Here is a 16,651-nt window from a genome sequence, read left to right as displayed (position 1 = left end):
CCTGAATCTCCTGTTTAACTGTGAAGCCTCAGACCATAACAAGATGGTTTGGAAAGGTGGATATATTTAATCACAACAGAACACAGGAAGTCAGAGTAGAGTACCTTGCTTCCTTTCAAGGGCTGCACTAGAAACTCCATGTCCATCCTGGAGGCTCAACTGTGATTTGTGCCACTGCTTTCCCCTAAAATGCACTTTCTGCTGGCAGTTTGCTTCTTTTTGTTACTTATGGCAACAATATCAGAGATTAACTGATTTTTTATAAGATAATATCACTACCTGCTGTGCAGTCTTATTCACTTGACTAGTTGCAACAGCTAGGCCATACACATTGAGGCCAGGAAATGTACTGAAACTTCTGCCCAACCTTCTGCCCTTTGACAAAGAAAGGTGTAAGCATGTTAGAAATCCTAATTTACTGTATTAATGATTGTTACTAAGCCCAAGGAGTGAAGTTCAACAAGTACAAGGAAATTGTTTGCTGCTTCTGCAACTGGTGGAAGATGAAATTGGGAGGAAGCAGACTGCTGGATTGCATTAAGTCTTCTGAAGATATGTACATTACATATATTTATGTTATACTTCATCTGTTAGCAAATTTTAAAATAACTATTCTAAAATTTATTATATTGAAGCATTTAATCCTGCCCTTAACATATATAATTTGTTTTTAAATCACTTTGCTTCTTATACAGAAAAGGGATCAAAACTACAAGCTAAAAGATAATCAATTTATGATAGTTTCCCTGAGGTACAAAGGAATCACACTGCATTTTATAAGCTGGAGATAGAAATACGTCAGCCTGGTGATCTGCAGGCTGTGTATACTGCAGAAATGATGCAAACCATCCCCCTGCTGGCAAGTGGCAGTGCATTACTCAAAGGAAACAGCATATTCCATTATACCCTTCTAGTCAAAGAGATTCAATAAGGAAAACAAGCTGTATGAGCAGGACAGGGACTAGGATACATTGATAAAATCAGAGCAAAAAGCTGCAAAAGCAGGCTATTGTTTTAAACTTATACAATAATATATACTATCATGTGGCAGTTAAATTTAAAAACTACTTTTTTCCATGAAAATTCTCTTTGGAAGAGTCAGCAAATAGAAAATAATTTTATAGGTTTGCATCACACACTGATATCATTCCTAGTCAGTTTCTAGAATGAGAAAACAATTTTCTGTACTATACAGCATTTTAATATGTTGTGCGATATTTAAGGTTTCTGCTCACAACACGAGCTTTTTCAAAGGGATTCGTCAAGGGAGCATATATTCTTATTAGAAGTTACTCCCAATGGATATCCTGGGAAACTTGGAAAGCCCTCGTCTTAACTGTGAATTTATTTTTTAATCAGATGTCTTTTCCACACATGCAGAACAGAGCTTACAGCACCAGCTAGTGTTTCCCTTGCCAAGGCCTAGGAGGAAAACTTGGCAGCTTTTCTGTGTACCATTCTGTGTACCATTTACATCTAAATAGGTATCCGTGCCACAAGAAGCTTGTGAAAGCATGGCCACAATGAGCTTTTTCAATTTACAAATGTCCTAAACCTATGAAAGACCTAAATCCACTCTAAAGAAATTATTCAGAAGCAGGAAAATTACTTAGTCTGTAGCATTTTTAAAGTGTACAATATAAGAAATTAATTTGTAAAGAAAATATTTATATTCAAATATTTGTTCTCAAAGCTTTATATTGGATACTTATTTGAATCATTATACACTATGCACCTCCTGTACAAAAATAGCATTACTCATTGTCATGGATTAGCTTAGCACAGCAATAAGGAGTCATGGATTCCATATATTCCAGATAGCCAGGGCTGGGGGAAAGAGATCAAAATGCATGGAAGAAGTTCAACTCAAGATGGGATGAGCAGAAATTTGACATAGTGGGCAAGCCTGTTATCCACTTCCTTTTGTCTGCTCCCACAATACAAGCAAATAGATATTCTAAGCAATAAGAGATAACAGTATAACAAGCATGTCGATAGGGAGCAGTCTGTGATGTGGAAATTTGAAAATGCCAAAAGCTGACTCAAGTAGATGAAACTGGCTGCCTCTAGTAGCAACTGATGAAGTTTCAATATGTGAAGTAACAGAATAATCAGCAAGAGCCAGTGCAATCCCCTATATCGATATTCTAAGGGCAGAGAGAGGTAGCAGCTATGTAGCTCTCCCGTCAATAAAGCGCTGTCTACGTGGGGGGGTTAAGGTTGGTATAACTACGTTGCTCTGGGCTGTGGATTTTTCACACCCCTGAGCAACATAGTTATACCAAACTAAGGCTACGTCTACACTACCTGCCTAAATCAGCGGGTAGAAATCAATCTCTCGGGGATTGAATTATTGCATCTCGTCGGGACGCGACAATCGATCCCCGAATCGACGCTTGTACTCCACCAGCGCAGGTAGGAGTAAGCGCCGTCGACGGGGGAGCCGCGGAGGTCAATTTGCCGCCGTCCTCACAGCGGGGTACGCGAATTCAGCTACACTATTTGCGTAGCTGAATTTGCGTATCTTAAATCGACCCCCTCCCCCCCCGTCCGTAGTGAGGACGTAGCCTAAGAGTGTAGTGGAGACCTGGCCTAAGGCAACTATGTCAGCGTAGCTATGCTGGCATAAAACTGTAGAGTACACCTCTACCCCGATATAACGCGGTCCTCGGGAGCCAAAAATCCCTACCGTGTCATAGATGAAACCCCGTTATATCGGGGTAGCGGTGGCAGGGCTCCAGCGGTGATTTAAAGAGCCCAGGGCTCCAGCCGCGGGGAGTCCCGGGCCCTTTAAATCGCCGGCCGAGCCTCGCTGCTGCAGCCCTGGGGTAGCAGCAGCAGGGCTCCAGCGGTGATTTATAGGGCCTGGGGCTCCCCCCAGCAGCTGGAGCCCCGGGCCCTTTAAAGCGCCGCCTGAGCCCCACTGCCGGAGCCCCGGGGTTACCGCACTATATGTGAACCCGTGTTATATCAGGTCGCGTTATATCGGGGTAGAGGTGTAGATGCAGCCTACCTGACAGAAGGTGTTTTTCTGTTGGCGTATGAAGACCATCCTCCTAAGCGAAGTTAACTATGTCGACAGAAGCACATTTCCATCGATACAACTGGGTACACTGGGGATTAGGTCAGGATAGCTATGTAGGTCAGGGTGTTGTGTTTTTCACATCTCTGACTGACACGGCTATGTCAACCTAACTTTTAAGTGTAGACCAAGTCTTATTTTGATTTAAGAGTAGCTTATTTTAATTTAGCTTAAATCTGTTTTTAATTTTCTAAGGGCTGGTCTTCACTACCTGCCCGGATCGGTGGTAGAAAATCGATGTCTCGGGGATCGATTTATCGTGTCTCGTCGGGACGCGATAATCGATCCCCGAATCGACGCGCGTACTCCACCAGCCCAGGTAGGAGTAAGCGCCGTCGACGGGGGAGCCGCGGCGGTTGATTTGCCGACGTCCTCACAGCAGGGTAAGTCGGATCAGATACGTCGAATTCAGCTACGCTATTCCCGTAGCTGAATTTGCGTATCTGAAATCGATTCCCCCCCCGTAGTGTAGACGTAGCCTTAGTTAAACCGAAATAACCCTGGGTTTAAACCAAACTAAGAGTGTCCACACAGCCTTTTGAACTGGCTTAACTGAAAAGGTTTAAAATCACACCTTAAGTTAAACTGGTATAATGCTGCATGTAAACAAGCCCTTAGTGACTAAGGCCTGGTCCGGTCACAGATTTTGTGGTAGTATGTCAACTAGGGATGTGATGTTTTAGCATTACAATCATATCAGTATGACCCCTATTGTGAACTCAGCTATATTGGTACAAAGGTGCCCTATAGCTGTATAGTTTATTCCCCTTCCCCAATGGAACAAGCTATACCTATTAAAAGCACATTTATGCCAATATCAGTGCATCCAGAATCGGGGGCATGGGGAAGGCACTGCCTCATGTTAACTACAATGTGTGTGTACAGATGAGGGCTGAAGTACACAGCAACAGTTCAAATCTGGAAGTGCTCCTGTGAACTGCTAAACACCTTCATCTGGGTGAAGTCAGTGGTAGTTGAAGTGCTCAGCACTTAGCAGAAATGAGCCCTAAATGCAGGTATTCAGATAACACCACACACATTAATTACAATTATACGTAGAATTCTGTATACCTATGAGAAGACTCAAACACTTACTTGAATCTCATACCATACTTTATAATGAACATACATACTGTGAAATTCAGTACAGTTTTCTGTTTTAAGGTAAGGAAATGAAATATACACAACTACAAATTATGTGCATAAGTGTTAGATTTTTAAATTAAATTAATTCAGGAAATTCCAAGTTATGGTTTGCAGAGCAACCATAGCCTATCAAATAAAGATAGCACATACACATGTAAAACACAGAACTTAACACTGTACACCTCTACCCCGATATAACGCGACCCGATATAACACGAATTCGGATATAACGCGGTAAAGCAGTGCTCCGGGTTGCCAGGGCTGCGCATTCTAGTGGATCAAAGCAAGTTCGATATAACGCCTATAACGTGGTAAGATTTTTTGGCTCCCGAGGACAGCGTTATATCGAGGTAGAGGTGTATATATATTTTATATTTCTGTATAGATGGACAAGGGGACATGAGTTAGTTATTTTAGAAACTATAACTTTAAATTACACTATAGTTTGAAAAACTTAGGAAGTCACAGCCATCATAACTCTCAATTACATTTTTAAAGAAATATTGCAGATTGTGTGTTTTTAATTAAGAGAGAACAAAGTTATGACAGTCTGCCCAAAATTAAAGTTTTACCTGTTCTCCTTTTAAAAATATATTTAAATTTCAAGGTCAATAATAACCATCAAAAATGAGGTGATACGTGCAGCTCAAACATTCATTTATATGCACATTATAATGTAATCACCATGTCCCAACAAATGCAGTATCCTTTTTCGCTGAACCACATAGCAATAGACCTAAAAGCAGTTAAAATAACATTACTAAAGCAGATCAGAAGAAATCACATGTTCAAAAATATATATATATTTTTTTTACCTTTACTGAAGCAGCAGCATAGAGCATATCTTCAAGAGTGAAATGGCAACATTGGTTCAAATATTCCTGACAAAATTCTTGTATGAGCTGTAGATTATATAAGCTATCAGCCAATGACATGGTCTCCTTCAAACAAACATCTAAAATGAAAGCAGAAACAGAAAAAGTTAAGCATAGCTACAGATCTGAAAATAAAAGCCTTACATATAATAAGTGCTAAGCATTTTGGAAGTAGATTAAAAAATGAAAACATTTTGTCAAAAAGAATTTTTGAAAAATCAAGTTTTGAATTAGATTTTAATTTCAGAATCTTGAGTTACGTCATCTTACATTTTATTCCATTGCATTTTTATAGGTTTGTTTTTAGGCTATCGAAGTAGATTAACATCTTGAATACTTTCCAAAACATGCTCTGATTGGGGGTTTTTGGGAAATGATAATTATAAATTATGATTTTTAATTACCCTTACTGAAAATAAGTTATGATCTAACTCTTGACCCATTTATTATTTTGAGACCATCACAAACATAACTGTATAACTTAAATATATTGTACTGATTACAGTATCCCTCTTGCAACTAGGTTTTAAATGCTCAGATACTATTAGTAAGGTAAATGGAATTACACATCTGTTTCTGGAGTTCTCCAAGCATATTTATTTCTTATCACTGAACGGCCACTCTTGAGAGAATGTGCCTCAACATCACAAACTCTGGCTCCATCTATAAAAGCAATATCAGTTTGGGCACCATATACTCTCTTTTTTGGAGCCAATTGTTCAAAATGAGTTTAATACAAGGAATTGCAGGCCCTGATGCCCTCATTTCCTTTTACTATTCAAAATACCATTTATAGTCACAGAAGTGGTAATGGTGGGTAGGTCAGTGTGGTTCTGATGCTGCAATATACTCTACATACCATGTACAGCTGAGTAACTTTCCTTTCTCCTTCAATAATTGTCTTTTAAGAGATAGACTAGCAGTAATAACTCCCTAGAGAAGTTCTTAAAGAATGAGGTCCTGAAGGAAATAAAAAGGAAAGAATATAAGCATCAGACCTTATTACTAAATTGAGGGAGTATAGCTAAGTGAAGATGTGAACCAAGTTTTATGTGGCAGTATGATGGGGTGGACTAGGTCCTGAGGTCCCCTGCTGGAGGCCTTGTGGCCCTGCCACACCCCGCCCCAGAAAAGGGCAGGAGAGGGTCCTCCGAGCTGCCTAGAGCTGCTGTGTGGGAAGCAGCCAATCAGGGCCCAGCAGGTCAGTATAGGAAGAGCTGCAGGGCCAGAGTGAGTTCAGTTCCTTGCTACAGCTGGAGAGTGGATGATGCTTCAGGCTGGCTGCTGGGACTCCACAAGGACAAGGCCCTGAGATAAGGGTGAAGAATATGCAGGAGCCATAGGGAAGGGGCCCAGGGAATTATAGCAGCAACACAGTTTATTTAAAGGGACATCGTGGACAGCTGCTATCTATAGGGTCCCTGGACTGGGACCCGGAGTAAAAGGCGGACCCAGCTCCCCTCTACCAGCCACTGGAAAAGTGGCCTGGACTTTGATACACCCCAGAAGGGGAACTAAACTCTTTTAATAGCCCAACTGAAGAGCTGGGGCCAGAAAGGCCCTGAGAGGGCAAAGACATTGCCTCCAGGGAAGGAGCCCTGGGGCACTGCTCTATTCTGGAGCAGGGACAAACAGAGAGACATTACAGAGGGAACTAAGAGAGGCCCCTGTTGGACTCGTACCCTGAAAGGGGTTTGTGTTGCTTTTATCTCACAGACAGACTGTATATGACTTGGCTGGAGGGCCAACTCACCAAAGACCCACCACCAACAGAGAGAGAGAGTTAGGGTGACCAGACAGCAAGTATGAAAAATCGGGACAGAGTGTGGGGGGTAATAGGCACCTAGATAAGAAAAATCCCCAAATATCGGGACTGTCCCTATAAAATCAGGACATCTGGTCACCCTAGAGAGAGTGTAGGCACACGCACTCGGTCAGGGGGTGCTCGTGAGAGGTGAGTGTGACCCTGTTACAGGCAGCTCTACAGATTTCAGGGTGGAGACATTTCTCCAGCATTCCATGGAAACTGTCTTACAACTATTAGGATGGGCTACCCGGTAGAGGGACTTATGTTGGTCATAGATAGGAGTTAATCATTTAGATAAATCTTTCAACTGAAACGGATACCAACTTGAATATGGCCGCAAATGCAAAAAAATCTTGAAACCAACAAAAAAATTCTTTCTTCATCAGGCAACAAATCAATGCACTTTTAAACTGAAAATATTCAGGTTTAATTTCTTCTGTTAAATTTGGTTTGGGATAAAGATCACAACGGACCAACTAACTAAGATGGAATTTAGGATGTGGGCGTAGCATCTACTTTACCTTACAGAACAAGATGAAAGGAGGATCTGGCATAAGCAGCCTCACTCAGCCTGTTTGTTGATCGAATAGCTACTGAGAATGCAGCTTTGAAGGACAGGGGAGTAAAAGTGGTCTTGTCAGTACTGAATTCTAATCTCAGGAAGGTAAAGCCTCACACTAGAAGATATACAAAAATAATGCCCTATTCATAGTCAGATGAAGAAAAACTATTGTTCCCTGGAGTGGAAGATTATGATAAATTGCTAAAAGCAGCCAGGTACGGTCTTTTTTTTTTTTTTTTTTTTTTTAATTAAAAGAAAGCGAGTAGTCCAGAATACAATGAATGAGAAGACATTGGGTCTATGTTTCTGCTTTTTCCCTATTTATTAAAGCTTCTCCATTTTAGTGCATACCCTTCTGGTAGCTGGTGTCCTTAATTCCAAAATGACCTGGTGCTTCCCATGTGAACATTCAAATCTAATAAGTGTCAAGAATAATACTGTTAGATAGAGTATGCGTCAATAAAAACTTTATATTTTTAATGTTTTCTATGGTTCTCATAGTAGGACCTGATCACCTCTGATTTTATTTTCGAGACAGAAGGGGAGACTTCACATGCATATTTTAAAAGGGTAAATGGAATATTATGGCTAGGAGATCCAAACAATAAAACTGGTGATATTAAGCTAAGGATTCGAGGGTGACATGAGCCCTGTCTTGCTTCACTGTTCTGAAAAACAGAGAGTGGAGGAATCTGTGGGAAGGCATACATGAGATTCCAACTCCAGGCCTAAAAAATGCATCAGTCAGGAATTCTGAATCTCTGTCTGTTCTCAAACAGTAAGCGGGCAAGTTGTTAGCACTGGAAGCAAAGATCCAAAGAGTTAGCATCCGCGGCAGTCCTGCTTTCAACCCTTCTCGGATCAGACACACTAGACAATAACAGCACGTGCCTGGATTTGACACATAACTTGAAAGCCAACTTTTTCCATCTCATAAACCAAGAGCGACTGGAATTTTTCTTTCTTAAATCTGGAGGCCTGTAGTACTGAAGGCATTCTTTGGAATGGTTTTGCATAGGGATTTCACACTTCAGATCTGAACAAGCCTGAGATCCATGTGCATGATCCCAATAAGGCTGAAGCTTTTATGGGGAGAACAGAAGGCTAGAGAATGACCAAGGAGGACTGGATGCCAAGACACTTTAGGCACCGAAGGATGTGCTTGCAAGAGTGAGGAATCTGCCAAAACAGTTCCTTACGGAATTATCTTTACAAACTTATATTTGCTTGGTGATTTATAGATAGTAATGGTAAACATAATATTGGGAGATACCATGGTAAGTAGTGCTCTCTCTTTAAAAACTGAAATTTTATGCATGAGTCAGAGCTTTTAAGAAACTCTCAAATTTTACCTCTTCTGTATCTATGCTATTCAATGCCACCATTCTAATGTATACTGAAGAAAAAGCCATTTTAACTTGCATCACCATATTTTTAATGGCAGAGAATCATCTAACATACACACTCACCCTCCAGTTTGACAATATCAGGACAGTAGAAGTGGATCAGAGCAGCTAAAGCACAACCATCTGTACCATCCTTCAGCAGATTTTCTACCAACGGAATGCAAGGCAGCTGCTTAAGCAGTGTTTGCTCCTTCCTGTAACGAGCCTACCATGTAGAAAGAGGAGATTAAAATAGACATATGCTCAGAAACATATGTGAAAACAGATTTGTACTGTAGATTCTGTGTTCCATTAGTGAAAAGGCATTAAGTAATATCAAGTGAGTCACCATTTTGTCAGTGGTTACTTTCTGTAGATTAATATTTATGCTAAACAAATAGGCAAAATGTAGATAGATTTAAAAGGAAATAAGCCCATATGATAATATTGCAACTTTCATTCAAAACTACTGTGCTACCAAAGTTTGATCAAATACATACAATATTCTAATTCACTCTGAAATCAGATAATTCATTTATCACTATTAGGAGAATAACCTACAAATAGTGGAATTCAATTTCATAAGCATTCAAAAATTACTTATTTGTCTAACATAATGGGCCAAATCCTCAGCTGGTGTAACTCTGCATTGCTCCTTGAAAGTGAACTGAGCTATGCAATATGCACCACATGAGGATCTGGGCCAATACGTGCTTCAGTTATAACAGACCTGCTGCCAAGTTCAAAAGTAGAGAAATCTGGATTTGATCAGCTCCATTTTAATTTTACTCTGTGTCATACAGACAACAGTGCATTTAGGAAAGGATTTATGGTCAAGATTACTAGGGTAAAAGAACATTACAAAAGGAAAACATTTAGAAAAGAAACTTTTTTTTTGCTCTAATTTCATATTGGTCATTCTTAATGTGTCTTCTCACATCCTCTGGGGTGGCAGATTAAAAAAAAAAAAGAACATATAAGATGTATTTACTAACTTGTTGATATGACTTACTGAGTAACTGACCTTTTAATTTTCAAATACTACAGGAAGTTTACAATCTGTCTTCATACCTAAGTGCTAATTATGATGCTAATTATGATGTCAAGAATATCCCTGAGCTAACTAATTTTATGTTTAAGTTATGTATATATTTAGATGGAATCCGAGGGCTCTCTTTTGAGGTTCTGAGAATTCACTCACTCTAACCCTGAAAATTATTCTTTTGGTGAGAACTGGATGGGATTCCATTCAGTGCATTTCCATGTCTCTCTTAAATTGGCCAAAATGGGGGATTATTGAGGGATGTAGAATTCCCAAACTGTATTACCTTGTGGAGAAATACCAGTACTCTGAACTGAAGATAAGTCTTTATTATAGCACACCAGAATGGCCCAGATAACTTTTAACCAGTTAGTATTTTAATATTTAAAGAGTAAGTTTTAAAGCTTTACTTCAAGCTTGAAATGTGGTGACACTATTGCATGAAGTATGTTGTATGAAGATACAAATGGCAGAAGACAGTTTCCCCTTGCTATGGCAGACTTCTGAAAATGCTAAACAAAATGTGTTTATCTTTCATGTATTATTATTTGATTTGCATATGTTAGTAACACTTTAAATTACCTATATTTAAGCAAGACATTTTTCTTACTGTCAGAGCTTTTCCCCCCCCCTCCAACTTGCAATTCTTTACTCATGACAATCTAATCTATTGTCATGGAAATCACTATAATGTCACAAATATAGAATTATGCTTTTCCTCCATGGAAATGGTTTAGCAATGAAGTGTAAGGAGAAATGTTTTACTTAGATTTGATTTTATTATTAGACAACAATAGCAAAGAAGATACAGTAACAAATAATATACAGACTGGCTCAAAAATCATAATTAAAAATTTCTCCCAAGAATTTAATATATTGTTTTAAAAACAAAGTCTCTCAATTTTGTTTAAAGAACATTTTAAAGTTGTTTTAAATATAGAGTATAATGCCTGGCTTAGCAGCATATCACGATATGCCACCACACAATGACTTTCTGGGAGAAAGCTTCCTGTCACTTAAATGATGATTCAGGTTGCCTTAGGAACATTGTCTATAGACTTCTCTTGGAAACGATGTCAAACCTTTAAGGTAGACCTGGAAGAAGATGGTTGTTTGAGAGAGTAGAAATACCCAACTTCAGGAAAAATAAGTTAAAATATAGTCAAATCTACTAGGTTGCTCAAGGTATATTTTGTATCGTGTTTTAATAGGAATTTATTCAGCATTTGATAAAGAAGGCAACAGATGTTATGCTACTTCAAGTTACTGTGTAGCCACCAGTGACTGTTTTTTACTTTTAATTTGGAAGAAAATCTCTTTTAATCATTTAGAAAGCGTGATGATAAACATGGTCATAACAAAATATAACACCTCAACATGCTAGTACCATATTTATCAAAAGATTGGTACAGCACTGCTTTTAATAACTGCACGGCAAATATATATGATGTTTCTAATATACTGCTGGGGAACTATCGGTAAACTAATACCTTATGCAAAAACAGCAATAACAAAAGGTTTATTCTGAAACAGCTCTTCACTAGCATTCTGGTTTAACGGAAATACTGTATGTCAGATTATGATGTGAGATGTAGTTTATTTTCGTAGGTCTGTAATGACCATACACAGCGCACTTGTGGCTTTACTCCTCTATGTTAGTTATGTTGTTGTCCTTTCATTCCTGAAATAAGAACATTTAAATGGTATTACATAGTCCAAAACTGAATATTCTCTTTAAATATACGTAGATAGCAATGCAGAGCGGAAAAAAGACAACACTTCAGAGGAATTACTTTTATACTACAGACTCTTACGAATTTGGGTTCAATCAGCTAGAAATAGAACAGCTGTAGTCACTATTACAAACTGTTTTTTAATGCTGTTCTTTAGGCAATGGCCAAACTTTATTTACAGTAAGCAGTTGCCTAAGCGCATTTTTCTCTCTTTGCAATATATAAACCATCTCTTATTAGTTAAAACAAAACTATCTGAGGGCCTGCCCAAGTGCTACATGTGTGATTTGATTGAAAGATCAAAAGTACATTTTTGGACAACAGAACAAAATGCAGTACAGCATTTACTTGAACATCTACAGACTAAGTAAATCTCAAAGCAGCTCCATACCTATAGTATGGATTTATTGATGACAGAGAAAACAGCGTATTATCTTTATTGTTGAAGTGTAGCAAGGGGATATGTTAATTAAACTGCATACACTTTTAGTGCAAATTACAATACGATAAAGGAAAATGATCATCCCCAGAAGAGAGAGTATCAAGGAAATAAATTTAGTTTGTTATTAATGAAGCACAGACATACATTATTATGCTTTTATAATTTTAACAATAGGGGGACAACCAATGTTTTGCTCCCCTAAATACTCATCACTAATTGAAAAGAGAGAAACTAGGGTAAATGGTGTGTGTGATACACACTTTTAATAAGTGTCTAAAAACTTCAAATGCCACAAAGGTTGGCTTCTGTGGATCAACTTTCTTAATAAAGTACACAAGCAGCTCTGATTCACACTGAATAGGAGTTTGCATATGAACCAAGCAAAGAACCTTACTAGAGAGAGTACAGAGAGGGTATTTTATATTCTGAGGTGAGGTAAGAGAAGGCAACACACTACACTATAAAAAGTAAAATATCATAAACACTACAGATGCATGTCAACTGTTCTTAAAGCAACTTTTGATCCAATATCATACCTTAAATTTTAATTTTCCCCAGATTATCTTGAAAGACTGGATTCTAAACTATGTGAACCCTATGGACAGCAATCTACTATACTATAATCTAATCTATCTGAGATAAATGAAATGAATGAGTACACCAGCATGACATGGACAAACCCATTCTCATATAAAACTATTAGATCAAAGGTGAAGCAGTTAGGCAAACTTACAGGAACCAGTTTCCAAAACCATTTGGTAGGAGACTTCAGAGGAAGCAGTAGAAAAAAGGAAAAACAAAAAGCAAAAGGAATTTTTTTTTATCAGATTTTATAGTTTATACTTACATAGCAATTTTGCTATAAACTCTCAGTTTCGTACAATGGTGTATTATAATTTCATAATAAATGCTATTGGCACTGTAACCTTCATACATGATAAAATGAAATTCTTTAACAGTAAAACTAATAATGGAATGATAGTTTTCAGTCTCTGTCGATCAACAGAATAATTTCCCCACACTAAAAAGACACAGATTTTTAAATCACTATTATTTTATTTGATGTCCTCACACATCTAATTGCGCCCAGGATATGCAATCAATTTTACCAAATGAGGAATTCATCTGAGACTATGATCAAAATGAAGTGACTCAGAACATAGAATATGCAAGCAAGCAAAAAAGGTAACGCAATGTATAGTAACAGGTCTAAACATGCTTGTATAGCAACATTACAAATTCCAGTGTGGTTTTTAATCGTTAATTCCAATGCCAACAAGTAACGTTTCATACAAGTTTAAAAATATTTTGTAAATATAGTCCTATGACAATGAGGGGTGTGGGCAATCATGTATTTGCAATTACAAGTCACATTAGTATCAGCTACATGATGGGCAATGACCTGAATGTACAACCTAGTTTTCATGTGTGTAGTTTTCTTTCAGCTACTTCTAGGGAAGGGGAGGAGGGGGGAATCAGAACTGGTGGATTTAATCATAATCATAATAGTCTATAAAATATATATGATAAAAGAGAGACCAAGTGACTAGATTTGCAAAGAATCAAAGTAAACTCACTCTAAATGCTTAATCCCAAACCCATTGAAAAAAAACAATGGAAATTATTTCATTAATTTCAAAGGGTTTTAGATTAGTCCCTAATTGTGCTTATAGGTTTCAGAAAAATATTTATTACAAAAAAACCAGTTACCTACCTGTATTGTAACTGTTGATTTTTTGAGATGTGGGTGCAGATGTGTATTCCACTCAGGTGCGCGAGCACCCAGTGCATCAACACTGGAAACTTTTCCTACCAGTACCAGTAGGGATGACGCTCATGCCCTCTGGCCCTTAACCCCTTCCCTGGCTATTTAATGGAAGTGCCACCCCAACCCCTCTCGGTTCCTTTGCTCCAAATGTCAAGACAAGACACTCCGATGCAGAGGGGCTGGAGGTTGGGTTGTGGAATACATGTCTCCACCCACATCTAGAAGAACAACAGTTACAGTACAAGTAACCATTTTTCCTTTGAGTGGTTGTAGATGTGTATTCCATTCAGTTGACTCACAAGCCGTACTTTAAGGTGGTGGGACATGGAGTCTACTTCAACAACAACTGCAAAACTGCCTTTCCAAAGTTTGCATCTGACCTAGATGCAGAGCTAACAGCATAGTGCTTGATAAAAGTATATACCGAAGACTGGACGGCAGCCTTGCCAATGTCCAGTATCAAAACAGCACTTAGGAACGCTATCGATGTTGGTTGGGCCCTCATCAAATAAGTCCATAATCTCTGAGGAAGCGTGGTCTGAGGAACAGCTACTTTATATGCTATTGTAATGCAGGAAGTTATCCACCTGGAAATCTGCCTAGAGTCTTCCTGACCCTTCCTTTGATCTGCATAGGAGACAAAAAATGAGGTGATGAATGAAAAAGCGTAGTCCTCTCTAGGTAAAACGCCAAGCATCATCTCATATCCAATGAATGAAGTTGCTGTTCATATGTATTTGAGTGTGGTTTAGGAAAGAATAGCAAAAATATTACTTGGTTAAGGTGAAATTGGGAAACAACTTCCAACAAAAATTTTGGATGTGGCCATAAGGCCACTTTGTCTTTGAAAAACTGCATAAACTGCATATGTCATTATAGCCTGCAGTTCACTTACTCTCCTTGCAGATGTTATAGCAAGAAGAAAGGCTGTCTTCTGGCACAGGAGGGACAGAGAACAGATTGCCAGGGGCTCAAGTGAAGGCCCGATAAGAGCAGTTAACACAGTATTAAGGTCTCACAAGGGAACCGGCTCTTTCACTGCCGGGTGGAGACTAATGACTCCTCCTAGAAAACTTGCTACCATGGTATTAGAGAAAATTGACTTCACTTGGATCAGAGGATGAAACGCCAAGATCACCTGTTACTGGACCTTCAAGGAGCTGAGAGACAGATTAGAGGACTGAAGGTGTAGCAGATACTTCAAAATGTCCCAAATGCAGGCTAGCCTTTGTCGAATCCCCGGGCTAGCGATCACATCAAAAGCCACTTCCACTTGGTCGAATAGGTAGCTCTTGTGGACGGTTTTCTATTACTGAATAGCACTTGCTTAACAGCTTCCAAACAGCATTCCTCCTCCTCCTCATCTAACCATCCAGCATCCATGCCACGAGGTGTAGACTTCTGAACACTGGATGCAAAACTCAACTGTGGTGCTGAGTCAGTAGATTATGATAAAGAGGAAGAGCGATGGGAGGTCAAACCGACAGATTGAGTAGGTCAGAGAATCAACATTGCCTTGGCCAACCTGATGCAATAAGAATTAGTTTGGCATGATCCAACTTCAGTTTAAGAATAATGAGGAATGAGTGGTATCAGGGGAAAGGCATATATCAGTGCTGATCCCCAATTCAGATGGAAGGCATCTGTTAAGGAGCCTGGACTGAGACCTACTTGAGAACAAAAAACTGATGGGACTTCTAGTTGTCTCTTGTTGCAAACTGGTCTATAATCAGGATGTCCCTTGTAAGAAGATGGAGCTCAACACACCACTTGTGATTCTGGGAGAAATTCCTGCTGAGATGATTGGAGTAGTGATTCTGGACCCCAGGTAAATGAGCAGCTGCGGGAATTATACTTTCCTTGATGCAGAACTGCCAAAATTTTATTGTATCCTAAGCTCATAATACATTGTGGTATCGTTGTTGGTGAGTATATGAACTGCTGCACCCCAATGTGATTCTGAAAGGCTGGGTAGGCATTGTAAATGACTAAGCTCCAGGATGTTGATATGAAAGGAAGCCTCCTTTTCGACCACGAGCCCTGAATTTTCAGTGTTTCTAGATGAACTCCCCAACCTATTGAGGAGGCATTGGTGACTATAATCCCGGTTGTTGGAAAACAACCGAAGGGAATTCCCTGGCATATATTGCTCCCAACTGTCCACCACTGTAAGAAGTTCAGGATCACTGGAGGCACTTGGACAAGCTTGTCCAACAACTGAAAACTCAGGCAATAAATCAACTTCAACCACGTTTGAAGAGGATGAAGGCACAATCTCACAGGCTGGACTACATAAGTGCATGCAGCCATATGGTGTAGAACTTCAGGCATACATGGACTGTAATTGAAGGTTAGGATTGAAGTGCCAGACACAGGTGACAAATTGCTTGAAACTGTTTGTTTGGCAGAATCACTCTCAACTTTATTAGTCTAGTAGGGACCTAATTCATCAATTTGTCCAGTTAGCATTAATGTCAACATCCCTTTGTTCAAAATCAGACCCAGATGATCAAAGAGACATAGTGTGAATTGGTATTACAGAGGACTTGTTTTTTGGACTTGCCTCTCACTAACCAATTGTCCAGGTTTGGGCAGACAAGAATTCCTCTTTTTCTGAGATATGCTGCTACCAGAGTGAAGCATTTGGTAAACACCCATGCAGTGGAGAAAAAACCAAAGGGAAGCACAGTGTACTGATAAGGCTGACCTCCGCTACAAATCTCATAAACCTCCTGTGACTTGGGAAGATCACCATATGGAAGTAAGCATCCTGAAGATTGAGGGCTGGAAACCGGCTGTTGTGATTCAA

At 39.2% G+C, this 16,651-nt stretch overlaps 1 protein-coding gene across 1 annotated transcript in view; it reads right to left on the bottom strand.

The window, feature by feature from the left end:
• Window positions 1-16,651, bottom strand: part of LOC113407450 (calmodulin-regulated spectrin-associated protein 2-like) — a 188,311-nt gene that overhangs the window by 49,487 nt on the left and 122,173 nt on the right. Inside the window, exons 5-7 of the mRNA XM_026655999.1 lie at window positions 12,808-12,840; window positions 8,942-9,083; window positions 5,044-5,183 (exon numbers count right to left, since the gene is read on the bottom strand). Coding sequence (XP_026511784.1) covers window positions 5,044-5,183; window positions 8,942-9,083; window positions 12,808-12,840 — 315 coding nt within the window. The remainder of the gene's footprint in view (window positions 1-5,043; window positions 5,184-8,941; window positions 9,084-12,807; window positions 12,841-16,651) is intronic.

The sequence above is a fragment of the Terrapene carolina genome, unplaced genomic scaffold, assembly GCF_002925995.2.
Source record: "Terrapene carolina triunguis isolate 2854851 unplaced genomic scaffold, T_m_triunguis-2.0 Scaffold211, whole genome shotgun sequence".
In the NCBI taxonomy this organism is placed as follows: Eukaryota; Metazoa; Chordata; order Testudines; family Emydidae; genus Terrapene; species Terrapene triunguis.
Note: the sequence above shows the minus strand (reverse complement) of the source record. Positions and strands in the feature narration are given on the sequence as shown.